We start from the raw sequence: 27,976 nt of genomic DNA on the forward strand, positions 1-27,976 counted from the left end.
TGTTAGAAACCATACCAAAATTTGGTCAAGTCACTTAGTGCAGGGGTTTGAATGCAGTCCTTCTGAATCTTTTGCAGTTCTCAATATGCAAGCTGAATTATTAGGAGCGAAGTGTACTGATATCTCAAATTTTGCAATGCACAAAAAATTAAGGCAGACTGCTGTATGTATACATTAACTATCATGTGATAAAGTAAATATAACAAATGCTACTTGTAGAATCTAGTCTCTCCTCAGTCCCCTAATAGAATGTGAGTTCCTGGAAGGCAGGGACTTCTTTGGCATGGCACAGGGCAAGCAGTCAGTAAATATGTATTTGTGGAGGGAATACCTGCAAAGCTTTTAAAGCAAACAAACGCTCACTAACAGGAAGCTTTTGTGATTCTATTGTTGTAGGCAACCCGGAAGTTCCTCAGTAGAACTGAGGCAGAGGGTGCGCGCGCAGATCTGGCGCGGTCGCTCTAGCCGCTAGTCGCCTCAGTTCTGTGGTAGGTCCTCCAGGCCGCAGAGCATGCGCAGGGCTGCACCCTCTGGGATCGCTATGGCAGCGGCGTCGCGGTGGGTCGGGCCTCAGCTCTGGCGCCCGGGCCAGGGCGCCTCAGCGGCCGCGGGTACCACATCCTCTCGGACATGAGCGGAGTCTCCCGCCGCCGCTCGCCGCCCCGCCCGCCTCTGCCGCCGCATCCCGGCTGTGGGTCCGCGCCAGGATCATGCCTCTGACAGCCTACTGCTACCTGCGTGTCGTGGGCAGAGGCAGCTACGGGGAGGTGACGCTTGTGAGGCACCGGCGGGACGGCAGGCAGGTCGGCGGAGTTGGGGCCCGGCTAGGGAAGGGGGCAGGCAGGGATTCGCCGAAGGCGCCGTCCAAGGGCTGAGCCCCGCTTGTGTGAAGGGGACGCACCTCGCACCTCGGATGGTATTTCCTCAGGAAAATCGTCCCAGACCATCAAGGCTAGGACAGCCCTTCCTGTCATATGCGCACGAACTCTCTGGCGTTCTCTTTGTAGTCGTAGTTGGCTTTCTTAATCTGCACACTTTCCCCCCACTCTAGTTCCGTGAGAGCATCTATTCCTAGGACCTAAAGGCAAGTGTTCCTGGCAAGTATTCCTCTTTCTTCTTTTCGCAGCTATTTGTAAGGCCTCTTCAGACAGCCATTTTGCCTTTTTGCATTTCTTTTTCTTGGGGATGGTCTTGATCCCTGCCTCCTGTACAATGTCACAAACCTCTGTCGATAGTTCTTCAGGCTGTCTTGTCTATCAGATCTAACACTTTGAATCTATTTGTGACTCCCACTCTTTATTGTAGGGGGTTGATTTAGGTCATACCTGAATGGTCTAGTGGTTTTCCCTATTTCTTTAATTTAAGTCTGAATTTGGCAATAAGGAGTTCATGATCTGAGCCAGGATCAGCTCGGTCTTGTTTTTGCTGACTATATAGAACTTCTCCATTTTTGGCTGCAAAGAATATAATCAATTTGATTTCTCTTTTGACCATCCGATGATGTCCATGTGTAGAATCTTCTCTTGTGTTGTTGGAAGAGGGTGTTTGCTGTGTCCAGTGCATTCTCTTGGCAAAACTCTGTTAGCCTTTGACTGGCTTTGTTTTGTACTCCAAGACCAATTTGCCTGTTACTCCAGATATTTCTTGACTTCCTACTTTTGCATTACAGTCCCCTATAATGAAAAGGACATCTTTTTTGGGTGTTAGTTCTAGAAGATCTTGTAGGTCTTCATAGATCTGGTCAAATTCAGCTTCTTCAGCGTTAGTGGTCAGGGCATAGGCTTGGATTACCGTGATATTGAATGGTTTGCCTTGGAAACAAACAGAGATCATTCTGTCGTTTTTGAGATTGCATCCAAGTATTGCATTTCAGACTCTAGTTGACTATGAGGGCTACTCCATGTCTTCGAAGGGATTCTTGCCCACAGTAGTAAATGTAATGGTCATCTGAGTTAAATTCACCCATTCCAGTTCATTTTAGTTCACTGATTCCTAAAATGTCGATGTTCACTCTTGCCATCTCCTGATGCAAAAAGTCAAAATGGTTGTCTGAGGAGGCCTTACAAATAGCTGTGAAAAGAAGAGAAGTGGAAGGCAAAGCAGAAAAGGAAAGATATACCCATTTGAATGCAGAATTCCAAAGAATAGCAAGGAGAAATAAAGCCTTCCTCAGTGATCAATGCAAAGAAACAGAGGAAAACTATAGAATGGGAAAGACTAGAGATCTCTTTAAGAAAATTAGAGATACCAAGGGAACATTTCATGCAAAGATGGGCTCAATAAAGGACAGAAATGGTATGGACATAACAGAAGCAGAAGATATTAAGAAGAGGTGGCAAGAATACACAGAACTATACAAAAAGATCTTCACAACCCAGATAACCAAGATGGTGTGATCACTCACCTAGAGCCAGACATCCTGGAATGCAAAGTCAAGTGGGCCTTAGGAAGCATCACTCTGAGCAAAGCTAGTGGAGGTGATGGAATTCCAGTTGAGCTATTTCAAATCCTGAAAGATGATGCTGTGAAAGTCCTGCACTCAATATGCCAGCAAATTTGGATAACTCAGCAATGGCCACAGGACTGGAAAAGGTCAGTTTTCACTCCAATCCCAAAGAAAGGCAATGACAAAGAATGCTCAAACTACTGCACATTTGCACTCATCTCACATGCTAGCAAAGAAATGCTTAAAATTCTCCAAGCCAGGCTTCAACAGTATGTGAACTGTGAACTTCCAGATGTTCAAGCTGGATTTAGAAAAGGCAGAGGAACCAGAGATCAAATTGCCAACATCTGCTGGATCATCAAAAAAGCAAGAGAGTTTCAGAAAAACATCTATTTCTGCTTTATTGACTATGCCAAAGCCTTTGACTTGTGAATCACCAAAAACTGTTGGAAATTCTTAAAGAGATGGGAATACCAGACCACCTTACCTGCCGCCTGAGTAATCTGTATGCAGGTCAAGAAGCAACAGTTAGAGCTGGACATGGAACAACAGACTGGTTCCAAATTGGGAAAGGAGTACATCAAGGCTGTATATTGTCACCCTGCATGTTTAACTTATATGCAGAGTACGTCATGAGAAATGCCAGGCTGGATGAAGCACAGGCTGGAATCAAGATTGCCGGGAGAAATATCAATAACCTCAGATATGCAGATGACACTACCCTTATGGCAGAAAGCAAAGAACTAAAAAGCCTCTTGATGAAAGTGAAAGAGGAGAGTGAAAAAGTTGGCTCAAAACTCAACATTCAGAAAACGAAGATCATGGCATCTGGTCCCCTCACTTCATGGCAAATAGATAGGGAAACAGTGGAAACAGTGACAGGCTTTATTTTTTTGGGCTCCAAAATCACTGCAGATGGTGATTGCAGCCATGAAATTAAAAGACGCCTACTCTTTGGAAGAAAAGTTACGACCAACCTAGACAGCATATTAAAAAGCAGAGACATTACTTTGCCAACAAAGGTCCGTCTAGTCAAGGCTATGATTTTTTCAGTAGTCGTTATGGATGTGAGAGTTGGACTATAAAGAAAGCTGAGCATCAAAGAATTGATGCTTTTGAACTGTGGTACTGGAGAAGACTCTTGAGAGTCCCTTAGACTCCACGGAGATCCAACCAGTCCATCTTAAAGGAAATCCTGAATATTCATTGGAAGGACTGATGCTAAAGCTGAAACTCCAATACTTTGGCCACCTGATGGGAAGAACTGACTCATTTGAAAAGACCCTGATGCTGGGAAAGATTGAAGGCAGGAAGAGGGGACGACAGAGGATTCGATGGTTGGATTGCATCACCAACTCGATGGACATGAGTTTGAGTAAGCTCCAGGAGTTGGTGATGGACAGGGAAGCCTGGCGTGCTGTAGTTCATGGGGTCGCGAAGAGTCAGACACAGCTGAGCGACTGAACTGAAATGATTTCTCTTTCAGTGAAGGGCCCCATACTCCATCTGATGTGGAGACCACTGAGCTCTTAAAACTCAGCTTGTTACCTTTCCTCCAGACCTGCTCCATTTCAGGGAGTAGCACCACCAACCATCCTGTCTCCCAAGCTGGACACCTGGGAGTCATCCTGGGATCCCCCTTTCCCTTCCCTCATTCCCACCGCCTTATTTGTCTGTCCACTAAGCCAGCTGGCCTCTTTTCATCTCCAGGGGTACCTTTCCCATCCAGGACATCATTCTCTTTCGTTAAGCTGTGGCCATAGCCTCCAGCTTGTCCTCCCTGCCATTATACTTGCCCTTCTCCAGTTCATCATCTTCATTACAGTCTCAGTGATGATTCTAAAATGTGCCTCTAATGTTGTACTTTATCCCATTACCCTCAGGATAATGAACCAATTCTTTAATGTGGTTTATAAAAAAGGTGAGCATATAATGTATTGGGACAAACTGGGACAATTTGAAAACTGAAAGGAGGCACTTTTAATAATTACACCAGGACAATGTGACTGCCCCAGGCAAACTGGGAGGAGATGTCCCCCTAAGTATAAGGTCCTCTTGCCTATTTTGCCTTGTTTCAGGTGCTGGTCACTCTGCCTGGAACACCAGTGCAGGCATAAGAGATTTACTCATTGGGCAATGAGGAGTGGGGATTTTTTGAGCTGAGGATGCGATACTGGCAGTAATAATAGCACGTCACGTTTGACCAGTAGTTTACATTTTGCAAAACACATTTATGGTGTTTGTTGAATAATGAATTCTTTGGTATATCACTTTATCGAGGACAATGTATTAGGTGCTAAAGGACATTGATTTTTTTATTTTTAAGTAAGTGATTTTGGACGTTGAGGATAAATGATTTTTAGCTTTATTGGACCATGGATCCCTTTGAGAATCTAGGGACCCATTTTGTCTACAGATGTATATTCAAGTCATATGCTATGCGCCTTTGTAGGAGGAACTTAGAGGTTAAAGAATCTCTACTACAGATTTTATGATTGATTCAGTGGTATATTAATGTAGACTCATTTTTAGCCACTAATGAAATTGTAAAATGCAGATGGAAAGTGTAAATTTTTTTGTGACCCCCTACCCTGCTCTAAGTCTAACCTGTAAAAAGTATCATTAATGATAACAAATGTTTTCCCCAATTTAGTGCTTTGTGAATAATAAATAGGCTATGTGGCAGTCTCCACAAGGTTGTTTTTGAGGACACTCAGGAGACCCCTTAAATATGTTTGAATCTATAATACTGTATGTTTGTTTCCGTATTGTAAAAACATGTGTTTTCTTTGCAGTATGTCATCAAAAAGCTGAACCTCCGAAATGCCTCCAGCCGAGAGCGGCGAGCTGCTGAACAGGAAGCTCAGCTCTTGTCTCAGCTGAAGCACCCCAACATTGTCACCTACAAGGAGTCGTGGGAGGGTGGGGACGGTTTGCTGTACATCGTCATGGGCTTCTGTGAAGGAGGTGATCTGTACCGAAAGCTCAAAGAGCAGAAAGGGAGGCTTCTGCCTGAGAACCAGGTGGTGGAGTGGTTTGTTCAGATTGCCATGGCTCTGCAGGTACTGTCGGGACTCAGAGCATTCCACTTGCTCCAAGGTGACAGAAGGATGGCTGGGGCATTTTAGGGAAATGATTCCCCAGATTTATTCATGAAAAAAAAGAAGACATTTAAAAACTCCATTTATGACGTATACCTAGTCTGTCTTGCTTTAGCATTGGAATAGTTCTGAATAAGTAAATACTATATTGAAGCAGACATGGGTTTTATCTGATGGCTGGGGAAGGTAGTTCTCTATTCGTTTAAATATTATAGCAAAATCCATTTTAAGGGCCCTTAATTGAGAAAAAGCAAAGAATGATCGTGTTTGTTATCTGTTGGTCAGCTGCATCATACTGAATGGTGGTTGAGCTAATTAATGTGCCCAAACTGTGGGGCTTTGGGCTTTAACTCTGCTGTGGTAGAGTTAGTAGAAATGTGAAACATGTTTGTGTTTTAATATACATATTTTCAAAAGTGAGACTGTTCATGAAATATCACTCTGGGACTAGTCTGGCTTGCCCAGAATTTACTGTGTTTAAATATGAGTTTTTTCCTTCTAAATAAAAGTGATGTTGTTATAGTTGGAAACGTTATTAACCTGAAGATTTCATGAGCCTGAGAGGAATGCACATTTAACTTTGTCTAAGTTGTCTTTCTACCTTCAGTGGCAGTTTGAAAGCATGCTTTTTAACTGGGTTCATATAATGCTAGGTGGTCTGACTGTCAAGGCACCAGGGAACAATTGTGAAGGAAGTTGGGCCAATTAATGCATAGAACTTAATTTCTTACTTTGAGAAGTTGTAAATTAGACCTTTTGTTTAGCGACTATAAAGAATAGTGTTTTGATGTGTGGGTAACTTAGGCTCTTTAACTTACACAATTGTTGATGGTATATAAGAAGTCAAAATAAGTTGACAAGTGTATTTATATCGAATGCAATGTTCTTTTTCTTCAGTATTTACATGAAAAACACATCCTCCACCGAGATCTAAAAACCCAAAATGTCTTCCTGACAAGAACAAATATCATCAAAGTGGGTGACCTCGGAATTGCCCGAGTGCTTGAGAACCACTGTGACATGGCTAGCACCCTCATTGGCACACCGTACTATATGAGCCCTGAATTGTTTTCGAACAAACCCTACAACTACAAGGTAGGATTGGGCTGTTTCTGCCAGCTCACCTTGTCTCTAGGGCAGTATTCATAATTTTAGAATCCATCAGAATATTAAGTCAGAAGAATTCTCTGTGAATTACTTTAAGGAAAATGTCTTTTTTTTTTTTTAAAGATGAAAATGTAAATAAGGCATTCTGATATTTCACCATTTACTAATTTTTTTTTCCTAGTCTGATGTTTGGGCTCTGGGATGCTGTGTTTATGAAATGGCCACCCTGAAGCATGCTTTCAATGCAAAAGACATGAATTCTTTAGTTTATCGGATTATTGAAGGAAAGGTAAAGAATCTTTTGGAAGTAATTTTTTTTAATATATGGAGCAAGGTTAATTTAACCTAACTTTGAAAGTAGCTACTGGTAAAAGGTATAATTGGGTGTATAGTTAAGAATGGTGGGTCCCATGTGTGGGGAAGGTCAAACTATAGGAGAAGGAACTGATCTTTCCTTGATATTAACTTAAGGTGGCTGAGTGGCTCTGAAGAATTAGCTTCTTGAAAACCACAGCCTTATAGCCTTAGGATGTGCAGATGCCCTGAGGCTATTGGTAGTGTCTCCTAAGTACCTTATGGTTAAATGAACCCCATTTACAATGAATCTGCTCTGTCTGAACTTGTTGTTCCGTTGATAATCATTACAGTCACCAGCAACTAGTTTAAAAATTGCAGAAAACACTGTGTATGATAGATGCTGGAGTGACAAATTTTATATATGAATTTCATGAAACTGGTTGCTGTCTGCAGTGTCAGGCGTCCACACACCTTTAAGTTTTTAGGCTATGAATCACTTACTGATTTTAATATTACACCAAGACACATTTAATGTTTTAACTTGAAAAAAAAATCAAAAAACACATAAAAAGTAAAACTTGCTTTTTATTTCCACTACTTAATACTTAATAATTCCACTACTTAACCAAAAAGGAAAGGGGTGAAATTCCTCTCTGTTGTCATCCATTTCCATTCCTTGGAGATAACCATTGATGACCATTTGTTGCATAGCCTTCCTGGCTTTCCCTGTCTTTATACAGACTTTCCTCTGAGTGTGTATGTTTAAAAAAGTAACTGAAGTGAAATCAGGCTACACACACTGTTATACACAACCTGCTTTTCTGACCTACCATATGAGGGACATCTTTCCAGGTTGATATCTGTAAGTCTTTTATTTTTTTAAAGGGTACCTGGTATTTTATTAGGAGGGTATGGGACTTCCCAGGTGGCACTCGTGGTAAAGAATCCACCTGCCAATGCAGGAGATGCAAGAGACGCAGGTTTAATCTCTGGATCCGGAAGATTCCCTGGAGTAGGAAATGGCAACTCACTGCAATATTCTTGCCTGGGAAGTCCCATGGACAGAGGAGCCTGGTGGGCTACAGTCTGTGGGGTCGCAAAGAGTTGGACATGGCTGAGCGCACGTGCGTGCGTGCGTGCATGCACACACACACACACACACACACACACACACACACACACCCCATACTCTATTCCCCAAGTACCCTATGGATGGCCATTTATGTCTCACACACACACACACACACACACACACATATACACACACCATACTCTATTCCCCAGGTTCCCTATGGATGGCCATTTACGTTGTTTCTAGTCATTGACTACTACAAGAACAACACTGAAGTGGATATCTAAATCTTTAGGAACTCATGCTCTTGTTTATAAAGGAGACAGTCCTCAAATGGAATTGCTGGTTTGAAAGATAAGTTTTATAATCGTTCAACTTGCTGTTATAACCAAGATGCCAGGTCAGCTTCCTGTAAACTAATATGCTGGTTATTTTCTGTTCCTGTGGATAATGATTTTGAAAAATGTACATTGGGAAATCTCTACCATCTTTCACTTTTCTTAAGACTGTTAGTCATCCTTGTGCTTTGATTTCTCTTTGTAGCTGCCACCGATGCCAAAAGATTACAGCCCAGAGCTGGCAGAACTGATAAGAACTATGCTGAGCAAAAGACCTGAAGAAAGACCTTCTGTGAGGAGCATCTTGAGACAGCCTTACATAAAGCGCCAAATATCCTTGTTTCTGGAGGCCACGAAGGCGTAAGATATTTCCCTTGCAAATAGCTGGGGTTAAATAGATGGAATAAAAGAGGGTGGTTTTTATAATTTTCATGTGTGAGAATTTATGGTGAGTTTTTTAAAAACATGAAGTAGAATTGCATGATTAGAACAAGTGTTGAGATTTGCTTAATTGGTAAACTCAGAAATCTGGAAAATCATTGGAGGAATCACTTTCACGTTCCTCTGAGAGTTCCAAGGCATATTGAGTATGAGTCCTTTAAAAGGATGTATGTTTTACAAATCATATTCAAATGACAGATCATCTAAGAAGCCTGTTACATTATATGCTGTGTAAGATAATAGTCACATTTAAAAAATAGTACTCAAATTTCATAGGGCTTTTATAAGGTTCCTTCTTCACTCCTATAGAATTCTTTGACCTGCAGGTCCTACCTTCGCTAAATAGCTGTTCCAGGATCTAAGACTTAGAGCTGGACAAGACCTTCACAGTCTCTGCCTTTTGACTTGCTAATTGGGAGGCAGTTAGAGAGGCCCCAGGGAATAAAGGAGGATCATATTTTTATTTACATTGCCTATTATTTACCACCTACAGACCTTTGGTCTTCTGTACCTTTGGTCTTCATGCTCTCCTTGAATTTTCCAAAGGTTTAGCTCCATTGTAAAACAGCTGGGGATATTATTCCTGTAAAGATTTATTCTGCAAGTCAAGGCTCAGTATACCAATCATTTTTACTTTTAAACTTGGCAAAGCAGTTGTGTGTTATTACAAACATGAAACTTGAAGATGAAAATAATCCTGGTATTTCTAATTGTGAGGCAATTTTTCATAGATGTAAAATTTTAGAACAATGTTATATTCACAGAAAAGTTGCAGAGATAAAGCAGAGAGTTTCTATATAAGCCTCACTCAGTTTCCCCCATCAACATCTTATATTACCATGGTACATTTGTCAGAACTAAGAAAACATCAGTACCTGTTGTTGACTAAACTACAGACTTTATTTGGCTTTCACCAGTTTTTCTGCTAAAGTCCTTCTTTTTGCTTCAAGATCCAGTCCAACATACCATATTACACCTCGTTTCTCTTTAGTCAACTTGGGTCTCTGACAGTTTCTTACTTTCTTTGTTTTTCATGACCTTCACTGTTTTTGGAGATTATTGGTCAAGTGTTTTGTTGAATGCTCCCTGTTTTTAGGAGACTCTTCTCCATAAAAGGAGCAGTTATATGGGAATTCCCTGGCAGCCCAGTGGTTAGGATTCCAGACGTCCACTGCAGGAGGCCCACGTTCTATCCCTTGTTGGGGAACTAAGATCTCGCAAGCTGTGTGGTGTGGCCAAAAAAGAAAAGAAGGAAAAAAAAAAAAAAAGGAGAAGTTCTATAAAGGAGTTGTAACATGTATGCACATTTCCTCACATATATGGAAACCTTTAAACTTCATTTTATTAATAATAACTTTTTCTTCTTTCTTCCTCATAAAGAAAAACCTCCAAAAATAATATTAAAAATGGTGACTCTAAATCCAAGCCTGTGGCTGCAGTGGTTCCTGGAAAGGCTGAATTAAGTCATGAAGTAGTTCCCCCTCAACCATACTCTTCTGAGAGCTCCAAGACATATGTAATGGTATGTCTCTTTTTAAAGGATATGTGTTCTAGAAATTATTAAAATGATAGGTTGCCTAAGCTAGTTACTCTATGTGAAATGATTAATTTTCATTAGATTTCTGTTAATTTTATAGTGTAAAGAAGGAATACTGGGGAAGTAATCAAATGCCTATTATTAATAAAATGTTTGTGAAGTCAGTGCTGTAATAACTTTAAGAAGGTTTTTTTAATTGAGGTGAAATTTATATAAAATAAAGTTAACCATTTTACAGTGAACAGTTAATTGCATTCATTGTATTCACAGTACTGTGTAGCCATCACTTCTATCTCGTTCCAAAACTGTTTTGGCACCCCAGAAGGAAATCCCATACCCATTAAGTTGTCACTGCTCCTTCCCTCCTCTGTCCAGTCCCTATAAAACACCAGTGTGTTTTCTGTTTGTACGGGTTTGCCTGTTCTGAATATTTCATATAAATGGAATCATACAATATGTAAACTTTTGTGTCTGGCTTCATTCACTTAGCATGTTTTTGAGGTTCATCCAGGTAGCATCTATCAATACTTCATTTATTTTTATGTCTGAGTAATACTCCATTGTATTTGTATACCACAATTTGTTTATCCATTCATTCATTGGTAGATATTGGGTTGTTTTCATCTTTTGGCTATTGTTGTGAACACTTGTGTACAATATTTGTTTGAGTATCTATTTTTCATTCTTTTGGGTATAATACCTAGGAAAGGAATTGCTGGTCATATGGTAATCCGATGTTTAACTTTTTGAGGAATGACCATACTGTTTTTCCTTAGTGTTACATTTCACATTTTTATCAGCAATTCCTGAGAAATCCAATTTCTCTTCAACTTCACGAAGTCTTATTATTTTCTATTTTTCCAATTCTAGCCATCCTAGTGGATGTGAAGTGGTATGTTATTGTAATTTTGATTTGCCCTTGACTAATGATACAGAACTTTTTGGCTATTTGAAAGCCTTCTTTGGAGAAATACCTATTAAGTCCTTTGCCCATTTTTTAATTGGATTTTTTTTTATGGTTGAGTCCTATGAGTTCTTTCTATAGTATGGATACTAGACCCTCATCAGATATATGATTTAGAATATTTCCTTCTATTCTGTAGGTTGTCCTTTCACTATCTTGATAATATCCTCTTATGCACAAATGTTTTCAATTTTGATGAAGTCTAACATATTTGTTTTTTCCTTTTGTTGCCCATACTCATATCTAAGAATCCCTTGCCAAATCCAAGGTCATGAAGATATATGCCTGTTTTTTCTTATAGGATTTTTATAGTTTTAGCTCTTATATATTTACATATTGATTCACTCACAATTTTGTATTATTGTAAAATATTTGTTGTTTAGTTGCTAAGTTGTGTCCAACTATGTGTGACCCCATGGACTGTAGCCCACCAGGCTCCTCTGTCCATGGGATTTCCCAGGCAAGAATACTCAAGTGAGTTGCTATTTCCTTCTCCAGGGGATTTTCCCAACCCAGGGATCGAACCCGCGCTTCCTGCATATGTAATGTAAAATTTGCCATTTATACCATTTTTAACCAATTAATTTCATTTTGTACCATTTTAAAGCACACAATTCAGTAGTCTTAATTACATTCACTATGTTGTGCTACCGTTCACCACATCTTCCAGAACCTTTCATCATTCCAAACAAACTCTGTACCCATTAAGGTGTAATGTGTTGCTCCCTGTTGCTCCTACTCCCAAACTCTGGTAACCCTGGCAGACAGAAACCTACTTTCTGTCTCTGAATTTGCCTATTTATATAGGTGCCTCCTATAAATGGGAATCATACACATTTTTTCCTCTGTGTCTAGCTCCTAGTTTATTCCACTTAGCAAGTTTTCAAAGATTATTCATATTGTAGCATGTTATCAGAACTTCATTCCTTTCTATGACTTTATAATATTCCATTATATGTATACACCATATTTATTGAATCATTCACCTTCTAATGGCCATTTGAATTGTTTCATTTTTTTGCCATTGTGAATACTGCTGCTATAAACATTGGTGTAGAGATACCTGTTTGAGTCCATACTTTTAGTTCTCGGGGCATATACCTTGGAGTGGGATTGTTGGGCCTTATGATTATTCCATGTTTAACTTCTGAGGAACTTGCAGCACCATTTTGAGTTAAATTTTTTATATGGTGTATATAATAACTTGGAAGCATATTTTCACTCAGGGTGAAGACAAATGTTTGTTCCAGGAGAAACCTGTAGTCATTGGCCCCTTGAAGATACCCACAAGTCCGAAAGACCATACCTACAAACCAGACATAAGCAATACTACAGACTCACTAGCCACAATCAGTAGGGTGAATATTGACATCTTACCTACAGAGAGAAGGAACTCAATGAATGACGGCTTAGTTCAAGAGAATCCACCACGACACCTAGATGCCTCTAATGAACTGGAAGGTAAATGTAATATTTCTCAAGTGAAGGAGATGTTGCAGGAGAACAGTAAATCCAGTGCTTTACCTGGAGACCGAATTCCCACATCGTCCTCTCACCATGTTACTGGAGAAAGGAATGACCCAATGAAGCCTCTGCAGCCCCTAAACAAAGACCAAAATTCACCAAAAGACCAGGTGAGTGACATGTACAAGGTGTTGGTTTCAGAGAGAGGATTGAATAGTGCAGTTACAAAGATATGGATTGTGTTCTTGTGCTTTTAGGAAAATCTGTTATTTCCGTGTAAGAGTTTAAATGTAACAGAACCAAAGGATAGGACCTGAGGAATTCTTAGATCCCTTCTTTGCCCTGTTATAGGGTACTTGCAATTCTCCATTAGTGTGTTTTTTTACTATTTCTGCATCATTTGTCTTTAGTCTTCCAAGTGAATGGGTAACTCTGGGTAGAAAGAAAGCCAGAATGTGGGATCTTAGTTCCCTGATTAGCGATTGAACCCTGAACTGCAAGGCAGACTTTGAACCATTGGGTCACCAGGAAAGTCCCAGTCTTGTACGTTTTTTGTTAAATTCTGATTCTATTGTAAATGGAGTTATTTTCATAATTTCATTTTCATAGTGTACATTGCTTGGTACAGAAATATTAATTTTTATATATATTACATTTTTATTCTATAGCCTTGCTTAACTCATTTATTGGTTTAATAACTTTTTAATAATGTATTTCTTAGAATTTTCTGAATACAATATCACATCATCTACAAATTGAGATCCTTTTTCCTTTTTCCTTTTTAATCTGTATTTCTTACTTCCTTTTTTCTTATCTAATTGCCCTGGCTAGAACCTCTAGTACATTGTTGAATAGAAGTGATAAGAACTGATATCCTTGTTTTGTTCCTGATAAATGTGTTTCTTACATCAGGCTTTAGAGGGCAGGGTTTTTTTGTTTTGTTTGATAGAATTTCATGTCTGGCATTTCTTTTTTGTTGTTCTTATTGTATTGTTGTTGATAACAGTGGAAGACTTTTTTTCAAGACCAATTGGATTTCATGGAAAAACTCCTTAATTGGCTTGAAGTTATTCTTGTATGTGTAAGCTTTAAATATTCTACACTTAATACTAGCAGAGAAACATTTATTTCACTTTTAAGAATTAAATTACTCATTTTTTATTATCTGGCCCTGTTGGCTCAGACGGTAAAGAATCTGCCTGCAATGCAGGAAACCGTGGTTCGATCCCTAGGTTGGGAAGATCACCTGGAGAAGTGAATGACTACCCACTCCAGTATTCTTGCCCAGAGAATTCCATAGACAGAGGAGCCTGGTGGTCTACAGTCCATAGGGTCACTAAGAGTCAGACCCAACTGAACAACTAACACATATTTAGCTAGCATATCACATTGTTCCTTTTTCTTTCTAAAATTTACCACAGAGTGGGCTTTTTGATTAAAATGTGTTGATTAAATGACATTTGATTACCAGTGTCTATCTTCTTGAAAACTTAGATATTCTGATAGTTAAAAATTAATGTTAAGAAGCTGTTTTATTTTAATGTTTGGTTTCTCAAACCAGCTATCCAAATAAAATACCAAGTCCTTGGTGATCTTTATAATTTAAAAGTTAATTTATCTTTACTACTGCTAGAAATTGCTCCTGATTTCTGAGCATCTAATATGTGCTAGATACGGTCTTAAGTACTATAGTGCCCAGTCTTCTGTAATCCTCCAATATTCACATGATCAGTGTGAAGCATTGTACCCATTTGTAGATGAGGAAACAAAGGTTCAGGGAGATGTGACTCCATCTAAATCCAAATTCATGGTGTTTTCATGGTGTTTACAGAGGACATCCACATAACTAATGTTTACTTGGGAAGTATGTGTATATTAAAAACATTTGTTAGTTTCCCAAATAGAAAACCTATTAAAAGTTATAAAAAGATTTTTTAAAAACTAAATTGAACATCAGAAGTTTCAGGTTATAACAATCTGAGTAATTTAACTGAAAAAATTATTTTTATTTGGGAAAAGAGAAGAAAACCCGGAATACAGAGATAACTGATGCCAACATTTTGTCTTTGCCTATCAACACTGAAAATAAGCATTCATTTTGAGAAAGACAGTTCCTGCTTTCATTTTTAATTTTAAAAATAGATATGGAGGGTTTGGCCATTTAGGAGTTCAAAAGACTGTTTCACTATTCTACTTTGGTTTTTTGTTTGTTTATTTCATTTTCCTATTTTTAAGGATCAAGTTGCTGGTGAATGTGTTACAGGAAAACAGGGTAGAATCCACCCAGCTTTACAGCCACACAGCTCTGGGTCTGAACCTTCCCAGTCTCGACAGCGGCGGCAGAAGAAAAGAGAACCCACTGAGCACAGTGGGGAAAAGGGACAGGTCAGCAGAGATCTCTTTGGAATGAGTCACTGTGCTGCTGCTTGTGAAACAGATTTTAGGAAGCTCCATTTCTATTTAGAATGATGTGCCAAAAAGGTACATACAGAATCTGAGGAACATATGGAGAAAGGTAGAAATGCCAAGTATTAATTATTAAATGTCAGTGAGTTGGAAGCAAAGTAAGAATTTTACCTTCTCCAGCAAGGGTGAACAGTTCATTTTGAGAGTTAAAGAAACAGGCCGACAAAGATAAGTCTCTGATTCCTCCTATGTCATGTTAATGAATAGTTTCTCCCTCCTTCTGCATAAGATCATGTCACCCTCTCATTTCTAGAAGTAACTTTCACAGGCACCCTCTCTATATAGTTTCTTAAGTGGTCATTCACTTTTGGCTGAGTTTCTTTCCCCCCAAAATTCAATGTTTTAAGTTCTGAGAGGGCATCACTGACAAATACATAAATGGACCCATGGGGGACCTTTGCAGGTGGATAATATATGAAATGTATAATCTCTCCCTCTTTGTTAATTATTTAAGTTCAAAGAGACTCCACCTTGCCTTTTGCCTTCTCTTCCCACTGTTGGAAAAGTGGAATGCACATCAACACAAAAAGATGCTGAAAACCAAAGTAGAGTGGTCACTGGATCTGTGAACAGTTCGAGGGGCAGTGAGATAGCATCATCAAAGGTTTGTGAGAATATATGTTGGATTTTTAAAAAAACCTTATTATAAAGCTTTTTGGTTGTAAAAACCCTGCTTATATTGTGGGGTTTTATATTAAAACATCTTAGGTCTGCTTTTTGCCACATACTGGAAAGTGCAAATTTGTGATTCTCAACAGAAGCTTTGATTGAATTGGACAGATTCTATCATTCCAGAGCTGGTCACTTCTAGTTAGTTAAGGAGACCAAGTGGATTCTGAGTGTAGGAAAGCAGAATTCTCATTTCCCCTTAGACAAATGAGTTCTTCCTAGAAATGAGGGCTCTGATCATCCTAGCAAGTAGTTGTAACCCTGATGTAAACTAGTTTCAAATGGACACTCCAGACTTCCCTTCACAGAAGTAGTTCAGTGGTTAAGAATCAGCCTGCCAATGTGGGGGACATGGATTCGATCCCTGGTCCAGGAAGATTCCACGTGCCATGGGGCAGCTAAGCCTGTGTGCCACAACTACTGAAGCCCGTGCGCCTCTGTGCCACAACAGTCAAAGCCTGTGGGCCGTAGAACCTGTGCTCTGCAACGAGAGAAGGCCCTGCAGTGAGAAGCCCGCGTAACACACTAGAGAGTAGCCCCCACTCCCTGCAGCTAGAGAAGAGCCCCCACAGCAACGAAGGCCCATCACAGCCAAAGATACGTACCTATATGAATTAATTTTTAAAAATGAAAAAAAGGGACACTCCTTAAAGGTTTGTGCTGTGCCTTTTCCTGTAGTGCTGGATGATACGTCATATATTGTAGGTATTATAAGAAGAGTCGATAGGGAAAACTTCCCTGGTGGTTCAGTGGTTAAGACTCCATGTGTCCAATGCAGGGCGTGCAGGTTTGATTTCTGTTCAGGGAAACTTAGATCCTGCATGCTGTATGGCATGGCCCAAAACAAGGAAAAAGAATAGTGAGTAGGAATGGGAGTAACTCTAACTTTCTTTAAAAGGACCGACCATTATCTGCAAGAGAGAGGAGGCGACTGAAGCAGTCACAGGAAGAGATCTTACCCTCAGGTAAAGTTATTCTGTTTCCTTCATCTATTGGAGGCTGTTGGTGTGGCTCACAGACATAGCACTGGACTGATTGTGAGGTGTTAGGGATTTCCAGTATCAGTAATCCATTTGGGAAACCAATTCAGAAGAATTTTTGAAATTTCCTTGTCAAACCTTTTAAAAAATGAGCATAGTATTGGATCTGGAACTTGTGTTATTAAAAGGAAGAAGGATACTAAAAAGAGAACAAGAGGGCTTTGAATGGCAGTAACGCCTGGGAAATTTCAGACAGGAAAGCAATCAAGAGTTTAATTTGTTTTCATGTTTAGAGCCTGTTGGTCAAAGAAGTGCTCTCTTCTCAGGAACAGAGAGAGGAAGCCAGGAGAATGGTGCTGCCCTGGGCTGAGGGCTGCGATCATTCCTGTTACTGTTAGCTAAAGACAACATATTCTAGCAGTTTCCATTTATTGAATGCTGACAGTGTCTCAAGCATTATGGTAGGCATTTTGAGGGCATTATCTCATTTCATATTTTTCAGCTGAGGAGACTGAGGGTCAGAGGGGTTAAGTAACTTGTCCAAGGTCACGGCATTCGTAGACCTGGAGCTGAGATTTGAGCTGAGGTGTCCCCAGCACCAGAATGATGATGAATATGCTGTCTGAGTTCCTTTAGGCTGGCCCTTGCTAGGGTGTCTTCCATACCCCAGTACAAAGCGCTCTTTTGTTGAGGCCAGTCCACCACAAAGAACTGCTGGGGGTGGTCACTTTTTCAGGCCCTACAGTGAGGAGAGCTGCTCTGGGTCCAGTGGGACCAGCGAAACCACAGGAAGGCCACCTCAGCCCTGCTCGAAGGTCATCTTCCGACTGCAGTGTTGCTCAGGTACATTACATAGGCCCAAGGGAAAAGGTGGACATGTCTACATCTGGCAAGCCTAATATGGTAAACCTCATATGTGCCAGCTCTATTTCTGGAACAGTGCTACTTAAGTTACATCTTTCACACTTCCTCTAATAAGGAAAATAACTGATCAGTAGTAATTAAAATAATTTATTTTGCTTCATTAAGGGTTTGAATTTTTCAGGCACTCTTGTAAACACCTGGCAGCCTAGTTAATATCTTTCTTAGGTAGTCTTTTATTTTTTTATTTTTTTTCTTAGGTAGTCTTTTAAATAATACTTCCAAATGGCTTCTACTTGGCAACACTTTGCCTATACTGCTGTGTTAATATACCAAACGACCTGGCCAGATTTTAGTCTCGTTAGCTGATTCTTCCTTTGTTTCCCGTTTGTGTTGAAATACCTTAGTTTTTGGCCCAGGGATGATATAGGAGCACCATCTGGTGGCAGAACGTGTAATTGCAAGGTGTTCAACCCACATTCACTTTTCTGTGTGATAGTTCATACCCTGAGAATAATTATTCAATATTCTGTATTCCAGTTTTTGACATTATTTCTAGGAGCATGTAATTTTTTTAAAAAAAGGAAAATTCCTGTCCTTTAGTGATTTTTTTTCCTTTAACAATAGTCTATGATTTAGTTGTTTCATTAATTAAGATAGTCCTCTCTATTTTCCAAAGTTGTAACATTTGTGTATAATTATATCTGGTAATCCTTTTAAGCATTTAACAAAGAGTCTCATATGTGAGCAAACTGAGGTTACTTTTAATTTAAGTGGCATTCTGTCTTATTTAAATTACTAACATTCCTTATGGTACCAGCCCTCTGCTTAGAAGTTGAAACACCAGAATTGTTTGTCCCCTCTCCTCTGAAAAGGAGGTTTTCTCATAGCTGAGATTTTCCAGGAACTTATAAAACTTCACCTTGATGTTCTTTAGGGCTCGCTTATGAACTTCATGGGTGAACTAGGACATGATTTGGTAAAGTAACTTCAATTTTTATGTCCAGTAGTCTACTGTTATTGAACCTAGGTGCACATTGTGTCTAGACATTGCATCTAAGACTGTTTCATGTATTACATTCTGGTTGTGTTGTCATGTGAAATTTTGTTTTTCCAAACGTTAATAGGAAAGGAAACTCACCCATTGTCTCTCAGAGGATGAGTTAAGTTCTTCTACAAGTTCAACTGATAAATCAGATGGGGATTCCAGGGAAGGGTAAGTTCTTATCTTTTTATCTCCCTTCATAAATTGGTTCTATTTGAATTCATTTTATTTTTAACTAAAACATTTTTTATTGATGTATAGTTAATTTACAATATTCTGTTAATTTCTGATGTACAGCAAAGTTACTCAGTTATACATATGTATATTCTTTTTCATATTCTTTCCCACTATGGTTTACCACAGGAATAGACTATAGTTTCCTGTGCTAGACAGTAGTAATCCTTCCTAAATATCCATCCTATATATAATAGTTTACATCTGCTAATCTCAAGTCCCTAGTCCTTCCCTCCCACACCACCTGCCCCTGTGGCAACTACAGTCTGTTCTCTCTGTCTTTGAGTCTGTTTCTCTTTCATAGGTATGGTCATTTGTGTCATAGTTTAGGTTTCACAAGTAAGTGATATCATATGTATTTGTCTTTCTCTTTTGACTTACTTCACTTAGTATGATAAGCCATTTATATTGCTTCAGATGGCATTATTTCATTCTTTTTAATGGCTCAGCAACTATCTCACATCTTCTTTTTCTGTTCATCTCTCAGTGGACTTCTAGATTGTTTCCGTGCCTTGGCTATTGTAAACAGTGCTGCTCTGAACATAAGGGTACATGTATCTTTTTGAAATAGAGTTTTGTCTAGGTATATGCCTAGGAGTGGGATTGTTGGATCATATGGCAACTCTATTTTTAGTTTGTTGAGGAACCTCCATACCATTTTCCACAGTGTCTGTCCCAGTTTACGTTCCTACCAACAGTGTAAGAGTTCCCTTTTCTCTACACCCTCTCCAACATTTACTGTATGTAGACTTTTTAATGATGGCCATTCTGACTGGTGTTAGGTGGTATCACAGTTTTGATTTGCGTTTCGGTAGTAATTAGCAATGATGAACCTCTCTTCATATGTCTGTTGACCATCTGTATCCCTTCTTTAAAGAAATGTCTATTTCGGTCTTCTACCCATTTTTCTATTGGGTTTTGTTGTTGTTGTCGTTGTTATTGAATTGTATGAGCTCTTTATGTATTTTGGAAATTAATCCCTTGTTGGTCACATTGTTTGCAAATATTTCCCCCCAATCTGTAGGTTATATTTTCTTCTTTTTTTTCTGATTTCCTTTGCTGTGCAAAAGCTTATAAGTTTGCTTAAGTCCCATTTGTTTGTGAATTCATTTTAAATGTACATTTATAACAGCATTCAGACCTATAGTACCGTCGTTAATAATGTTGTAAACGATTTTTGGTATATGCTGGGACTAAAGTTCTCTTTCAGTGAACACATCTGATTTTCATTCAGAGCTCTTATAAAATGTCTTTTTAGATCTGTGGGTTTAGTTTTTATCAATTTGGCCATTATTTTCATCGGTTTGGCCATTATTTCTTCAAATATTTTTTTGGACCCCCTCCTGAGGATCCTACATGTATACTAGAGTTGGCGATGGACAGGGAGGCCTGGCATGCTGCAGTCCATGGGGTCACAAAGAGGCAGACACGACTGAGTGACTGAACTGAACGGAACTGAAAGTTATCCCACAGCTCACTGATGATGTTCATTTTTTTTTTAGGCTTTTTTTCTCTGTCCCCCGCACCCCCCCCCCCCTGCTTTTTTTGTTCATGCTGCTTGGCTTGTGGGATCTAAGTTCCCTGGCCAGGGATTGAACCTGCACCCTTGGCAGTAAAGGCAGTGTCCTAACCACTGGACTGCCAGGAATTCCCATCTGCTCCACTTATTATAGATTCTGTTGCTTTCTCTTTAAGTTTACTCATCTTTTCTTCTGCAGTGTCTAATTTGTTAATCCCATCCGATGTATTCAACACATTGTACTTATCATTTGTAGTTCAGTTTGGGTCTTATTTATATCTTCATTGCCTTTCCTTAACATGCTAATGCTTCCTCTATGTTGGTCATATGGAATATGTTTTTAATAACCTCTTTAATGTCCTTTGTTTACTAATTGTCACTTGTGTCACTTTTGGATCTGTTTCTTTTAACTGATTTTTTTTCTTCACAATTGTGTGCTGTTTTCCTGCTTTGCATATCTGGTATTCTTGACTCGATTCCAGACATTGTTCATTTTATCCCATTCGGTGCTGATATTTTTATATTTTTGTAAATATTCTTGAGCTTTGTGCTTGTATGTAGTTAAAGTACTTAGAAATAGTTGGGCAGAATTTATACACAGAAACTGGGGCCTTCTCTTTCTGGCTCTGTCCTTTGCAAGACTCCTTATTCACGTTCTAGTGGCCGTGGTGTCTTGAACTCTGGTGTGTGGTTCTGCAGGTAAGAAAGACTGTGGGTTTTCTTTTGTACTTTAGCTCCCTATGGCCTGTCCTTAGGCTAAAAGTATTAACTCCCCTCCAGAATCTGTTTGTAAATTTTATACATTCTCCATTTCCCTCATAGTTAATTTTTGTATTTTGTCCAGAGTTTATACTTATTTGTGAAGGGGTCTGTCTGTAAGAACTTACTTGTTCATTGGGAAGCCAAACTTCTTAATTTTCAGTGAAAAATTATCATGAAGCAGTTTTTTTTAATTTTCTTCTCAGTAAAGGTCATACAAATGAAATGACTGACTTGGTACAATTGATGACTCAGACTCTGAAGTTGGACTCTAAAGAGAGCTATGAAGATCTCCCAGTACCAGATCCAGTGTCAGAATTTAAACTTCATCGGAAGTATCGGGACACGCTAATACTTCATGGGAAAGTTGAAGAAGAGGCAGAGGAACTCCATTTTAAAGAGCTACCTTCAGGTGGTCAGTTTATTGTTTTATACCAAACTGGAGAGCATATGTTTACTGGAGAAATGTATCAAACTAAGGACCTAATGTTTGCAAATTTTTTTAAAAATTATTTCCTTTGGATATGTCCATAAAAACATATCTTATTTTATGTAATAGTTGCATTCCTGAAAAGTTGCATGAAATTTTATTTTTAACAATAAATGTAAATAAATACATGATTGGAATTTTTCATGTGGATTTTCTTCAAATTAGACAATTGCAGTTTTTAGTTTTAGAAGATGGTAATGAGATATGAAGCATAAGTTCAGTTAAGAAAAATACATGAAGTCATTAAACCAAACTCTTGTCAAAGTGAAAAGAATCTTAACATGACAAGATTTTTTAAAAAAATCATTGTGTTCTTGTTGAAGTGGTGAAAGTTTATTTTTCCCTTTTGTTGTTGTTGCTTTTTAGCTGTCATGCCAGGTTCTGAAAAAATCAGAAGAATAGTTGAAGTCTTAAGAGCCGATGTAATTCGGGGCCTGGGGATTCAGCTTTTAGAGCAGGTGTATGATATTTTGGAAGAGGAGGATGAATTGGAAAGAGAGGTGAGTGTCCAAACTTTAGCTGTGTCAGCTGCTTATGTTATGGAATTTTTTTGCTGGCCTTTTGGATTATAATTAACATACCATGCATTTTACCTATTTACCACCACAATCAATGTTAGAACATTTAATTACTCCCAGAAGAGCCCCTGTACCCACTGATAGTCATTCCCCATTGTCTTCTAGGCCCGTCACCTCTAAACAACCACTAATATTTCTCTCTCTGTAGATTTGCCTATGGACACTTCATTTAAGTAGAATTGTAAAAAGCTATGTGGTCTTTTGTGATTGATTTCTTTCATTTAGCATATGTTTTCAAGATTCATCCATGTTGTAGCACATGGAAAACTCATTCTTTTATATGGCTGAACATGGCTGTGCCACATTTGTTTATCTGTTCACCTGTGATGGACAGTTAGATTGTTTCCACTTATTGGCTATTATGAATAATGTTACGAACATCTGTGTACAAGTTTTTGTGTGGACATATGTTTTCATTTTTCTTGGGTATCTTCCTAGGGGTGGAAATTGCTGAATCATATTGCTCTGGCTAGAACCTCCAGTACAATGTTGAATAGAAGTGGTGAGAGTAAACATCCTTATCTTGTTTCTGATCTTAGATGCAGCAGTCTTTATTAATTATGATGTTCACTATCAGTTTTTAGATATTCTTTTTCAGGTTGAAGAAGGTCCCCCTTTTTTTTAAGGATTTTATTTTAATTTAATTTTGTTTTATTCTCTATGTTATTTTATTTATTTTATATTTTTGGGGTGAAGATCCCTTCTATTTCTGGTTTGCTGAGTGTTTTTATCATGAAAAGGTGTTAGGTTTGTCAAATGTTTTCTATTTAGGTGATCGTGTTTGTGGTTTTTGGTGTTTTTTTTTAATGTGGTGTGTTACATTAATTTGTTTTGGGATGTTAAACCATCCTTATATTCCTGAGATAAATCCCACTTGGTCATGGTCTACACTGCTTCTTAGATGTTGCTAGAGTCATGTTTCTAGTATTTTGTTGAGTGTTTTTGTGTTGGTGTTCACATGATACTGATCTTGGTCTTCAGTTTTCTTTCGTTGTGGTATTTTTTATTCGTTTGGTTATCAGGGCAGTACTCGCCTCAGAATGAGTTAGAGAGTGTTCCCTCATCTTTTGGGGGGAGAATTAGTGAAGAATTGGTGTTAATTCTTTTTGAAATGTTTGCGATGGAATTCACCAATGAAAGTATCTGGGATCTGGGCCTGGGCTTTTCTTATATATATGAATATATATATGGGCTTCCCAGGTGGCTCAGATGTAAAGAATCTGCCTGCAGTGCGGGAAACCTGGGTTTGATCCCTGGGTTGGGAAGATCCCCTAGAGGAGCGCATGGCAACCCACTCCAGTATTCTTGCCTGGAGAATTTCCACGGAGGAGAATTCCAAGAGGAGCCTGGTGGGCTACAGTCTATGGGGTCGCAAAGAGTCTGACACGACTGAGTGACTAAACACATAATGTGTTTAGTGTTTAGTCATGTGTGTGTGTGTGTGTGTGTGTGTGTGTGTGTATGTGTGTGTATAAATCTTTTGGCCATCTTGCACTGCATGTGGGATCTTAGTTCCCCAACCAGGGATTGAACCCTCACACCCTGCATTGGCATTGTGGATGGAGTCTTAACTACTGGACCACCGGGGAAGCCCTTGGGCTTTTCTTTGTGAGAAGTTTTTTGTTAGTGAATTCAATGCCTTATTATATTCAGATTGTTCTTCTGTTTCTAAAATGTGTGTCTTTCTAGGAATTTGTCCATTGCAACTAAATTATCCATAATTGGCAATTATTAATAGAAATCCTTTTAAATCTTTTTTATTTCTATAAGGTTGGTTGTTTAGGAGTCTGTTGTTTATTTCCATAAATATGCTACATTTCTCTATTTTATAGGTTCAACAGTGTATTATACACATGCTGGTTTTTTAATTATAGTAAAATACACATAACTTAAAATTTAGCATTTTAACCATTTTTAAGTATTTGGTTCAGTGCTGCAGTCCATGGGGTCGCAAAGAGTCAGACACGACTGAGGGACTGAACTGAACTCAGTGGCCTTAAGTATGTTTTACATAATTGTGCAAACATTACCCATCCATTTCTAGAACTTCTTTCATTTTGCAAAACTGAAACTCTGTACCAATTAAGCAGAAACTCCCCATTTTCCCTTCCTGCCAGCTCCTGGGATCCACCTTTTTAACATCTGTGTCTATGAATTTAACTAAGCCTTGATACAAAGCCTAAACGTAGCATCTAGAAACAGTAAAACTCGCCTGTAAAGAAAACTTCAGGCCCAGATGGCTTTGCTGGTGAATTCTTCCAATCATCTAAGGAAGAAATAACACAAGTCCTACACAAATTCTTTAGAAAACAGAAAAAGAAGGGACATTTTCCAGTTCTCCAGAAAACGAAAACTGTGATGTCAAAACCCAACAAGGACACTTACATGAAAGAAACATAAAACCAGTATCTCTCATGAACTTAATCATCTAGTATTTTGTTGAAGATTTTTGCATCAATGGTCATAAGGGATATATGTTTATATTTTTCTTTTCCTATAGTCTCCCTGTCTGGCCCTAGCACCAGGGCAATGCTGGCCTCATGAATGAGCCAGAAAGTGCTCCCTCCTCCTTAACTCTCAGAAGAATTTGAGGACTGAAAACAGTTCCTGTCCACATGTTTGGCAGAATTCAGCAGCAAAGTTCCAGCACCTTTCCTTGTTATTAGGTTTAGATTACTGGTTCAGTTTCCTTGCTAGTTACGGTATATTCATATTTTCTATTTCTTTGTGATTCAGTTTCGATAGGTTTTATGTTTCTTGGAATTTGTCCATTTTGTCTAGATTATGCAACTTGTTGGTGTACAGTTGTTCATAGTATTCCCTTAGAATCCTTTTCATTTCTTTTCATTAGAGTGGTGGTAATATCCCAAATCCATTTCAGATTTTAATAATTTGAGTCTTGTTTTTTTTCCCTTAGTATAGTTAAAGGTTTATCAATTTTGTTCATCTTCTGAGAACCAACTTTTTGTTTTATTGATTTTTCTCTAATTTTCTGTTCTCTGTTATATCCTTCTCAGCTCTAATCTTTATTATTTCCTTCCTTTGGCTAGTTTTAGGTTTAATTTGTTCTTTTTCTACTACTTTAGGTTATAAAGTTAGGTCGTTGACTTGAAATCTTTTTTCTTTTTTAACATAAGCATTTACATCTATAAATTACTTCCTTAGCACTGCTTTTGGTGCATCTCATAAGTTTTGGTATATTCTTATTTTCATTTGTCTCTAAATATCTTAAGTTTCCTTTGTGATTTTTTTTTCTTTTGGTGCACTGGAGTGTGTTGTTTAATTTCCATAAATGAGTGAGTTTTCTAGTTTCCTTCTGTTATGGGTTTCTAACTTCATCCTGTTTTGGTCAGAGAAGGTACTTTGTATGTATATCTGTCTTTTTAATCTATTGAGACATAATTTGTGGCCTACTATATATGTCTCTATTGGAAAATGTTTCTTGTGCACTTGAGAAGAATGTGTATCCTATTATTCTTGGGTAGAATGTTTCTTATATGTCTGTTACATCTAGTTTGTTTTTTCATGCTTCAAGTCTTCTGTTTTCTTATCTTCTGTCTGGTTGTCCTGTCCATTACTGAGAGTGTGTATTGAAGTTTCCAACTATTATTTGTAGAACTACTTTCTCCTTTAATTCTGTGAAGTTTGGCATCATATATTTTGATCATCTGTTATTAGGTACATAATTGCTTATAATTATTATATCTTCCTGCTGTATTGATCCTTTTGTTAATGTATAATGTCCTTGTATCTTGTATTTCTTATGACTTCATTTTTTGATATCTTGATGTTTTACACTTTTATGTAAACATAACTATAGCTATGTATTCTCCCATAAGGTTTCCACCTTGGTACTGTGCTTAGAATACCCCTTTTAAGACTATAGAAATATTTTTTTCTACTGTATACTGATTTTTTTTTAATGTTTCCCAAATAGGTACATTTGCAGGAGCACATGGGTGAAAAGTATGTGACTTACAGTGTGAAGGCTCGCCAGTTAAAATTTTTTGAAGAAAATGTGAACTTTTGAGAATTTATCTAATATGCTGCCAGAATAAAACTATTTTCAAAGGTTTTTGGCTTAAACGAATACAAACAAATCTCTAACAATGATTGGAGGCCATTCACCATCCTTTATCTTGTTGGCTTTTTATCTAGAAAAAATTGGACAGAACAGTAATATTGAAGCAAGCTTACAAAAGAAAAAACAAACCTTGGCTATCTTATTCTCTTTATGAGGAAAAAAATCTATTTTAAGACATTTGTTTGATTACTGTTTACTGAGCCTTAAACCAACTTGATACCTAGAACTATTTTTTTAAGGTACTTATGAGCTTGAATACTGAGACAAAACATACTGGATTGGAAGTTCCACATTATACTATAGTGATAAAAGCAATAGGGAAAAAAATGATATATCCAGTGATATTACTTTTTACTATTAATAACTTTAAGTAGCAGTTGATAAATTATTTTTTTATAATTCTGGGAGTAGATTTAAAAATATGAAGTTATATATAGTACCTGAGCAATTGAATTTCTTTTTTTGCATATTAATGTAATTTAACATTTTATTTCCATTTAATATGGACCATGGTATATAAGAATTGAAAGTAGGAGATATTTTGGCGTTGTAAATCAATATGTTTTTGAAGACTGGGTTTTTTTTTTTTTAAGATTTATTTTTCCATCAGCAGAAACATCTGTTAAACACTAATACCTTTTCTAATTCAGCAATTTTTAAGTAATAATGTCCAGATCCTTTCAGTTATGTTGGACAGATTTGTCTCCTGAAATTTGTCTTCTTATACATCAAGATATCGATTGTCTTCCCTTATTTTAAATGTATAATTGCATATCACATATTTTATTTGTTGTTTAATAAGGTATAATGCCCATCTAGCAAGTAGCTTTTATAAAATAAAAGTTTTGATTAGTATATGTGGGACTCTATACGTTTTTTGAAAATTACACACATACATAAAATAATAAAATGTTCCCTTTCTAGTCCCCTGCTGCTGCTGCTGCTGCTGCTAAGTCACTTCAGTCGTTTCCGACTCCGTGTGATCCCATAGACGGCAGCCCACCAGGCTCCCCCATCCCTGGGATTCTCCAGGCAAGAAGACTGGAGTGGGTTGCCATTTCCTTCTCCAATGTGTGAAAGTGAAGTTGCTCAGTCGTGTCCGACTGTTAGCGACCCCATGGACCACAGTCTACCAGGCTCCTCCATCCATGGGATTTTCCAGGTGACAGTACTGGAGTGGGGTGCCATTGCCTTCTCCGTTCTAGTCCCCTAAAAGGCTTTTATTTAGTTTTTATTATGTGCCAGGTACTAGGCCAGTGTTCATGGCCTAATTTCTAAAGCTTCTTAATTTTATTTTGAAGGGTTTGTTATAACGCAACTCTACAACCATCTGATCCCAGTGCCCAGCTGGGTACAAATTTTTGGCAAAATGTTGGTCTTTCTGAGCTATTTACCATTTCTTTCATGTTTTAGAGATCCGTAATCTTTCTTGGGAAGTCAACTTTAGTTTTACTGAAGTTTTCTAACTTATTTCTGTGGTTATATATATTATTTTCTTAAAGTAAAAAAAAAATTCCCTCATAC

The 27,976-nt window shown here is 38.2% G+C and overlaps 1 protein-coding gene across 5 annotated transcripts; it reads left to right on the top strand.

Annotated features, from left to right (window-relative positions):
- The first annotated feature begins 529 nt into the window (after positions 1 to 529).
- Positions 530 to 27,612, top strand: NEK4 (NIMA related kinase 4). Of its 5 annotated transcripts, none has more exons than XM_061128412.1 (15): positions 530 to 803; positions 5,242 to 5,508; positions 6,445 to 6,642; positions 6,836 to 6,943; positions 8,567 to 8,721; positions 10,183 to 10,324; positions 12,530 to 12,937; positions 15,003 to 15,152; positions 15,688 to 15,837; positions 16,801 to 16,867; positions 17,619 to 17,725; positions 18,871 to 18,959; positions 21,507 to 21,715; positions 22,157 to 22,290; positions 27,377 to 27,612. In XM_061128412.1, the coding sequence occupies exons 1-15, from the start codon at positions 711 to 713 to the stop codon at positions 27,527 to 27,529; spliced, it is 2,430 nt and encodes an 809-aa protein (XP_060984395.1). In that variant the 5' UTR covers positions 530 to 710; the 3' UTR covers positions 27,530 to 27,612. The 5 variants fall into 5 exon arrangements, with proteins under 5 accessions (XP_060984395.1, XP_060984396.1, XP_060984397.1 ...); XM_061128413.1 differs by having other exon boundaries at positions 21,507 to 21,712; positions 27,377 to 27,610; XM_061128414.1 differs by lacking the exon at positions 27,377 to 27,612 and adding an exon at positions 26,306 to 27,310.
- Positions 27,613 to 27,976: the final 364 nt, after the last annotated feature.

The sequence above is a fragment of the Dama dama genome, chromosome 24 (assembly GCF_033118175.1).
Source record: "Dama dama isolate Ldn47 chromosome 24, ASM3311817v1, whole genome shotgun sequence".
Classification (NCBI taxonomy): domain Eukaryota; kingdom Metazoa; phylum Chordata; class Mammalia; order Artiodactyla; family Cervidae; genus Dama; species Dama dama.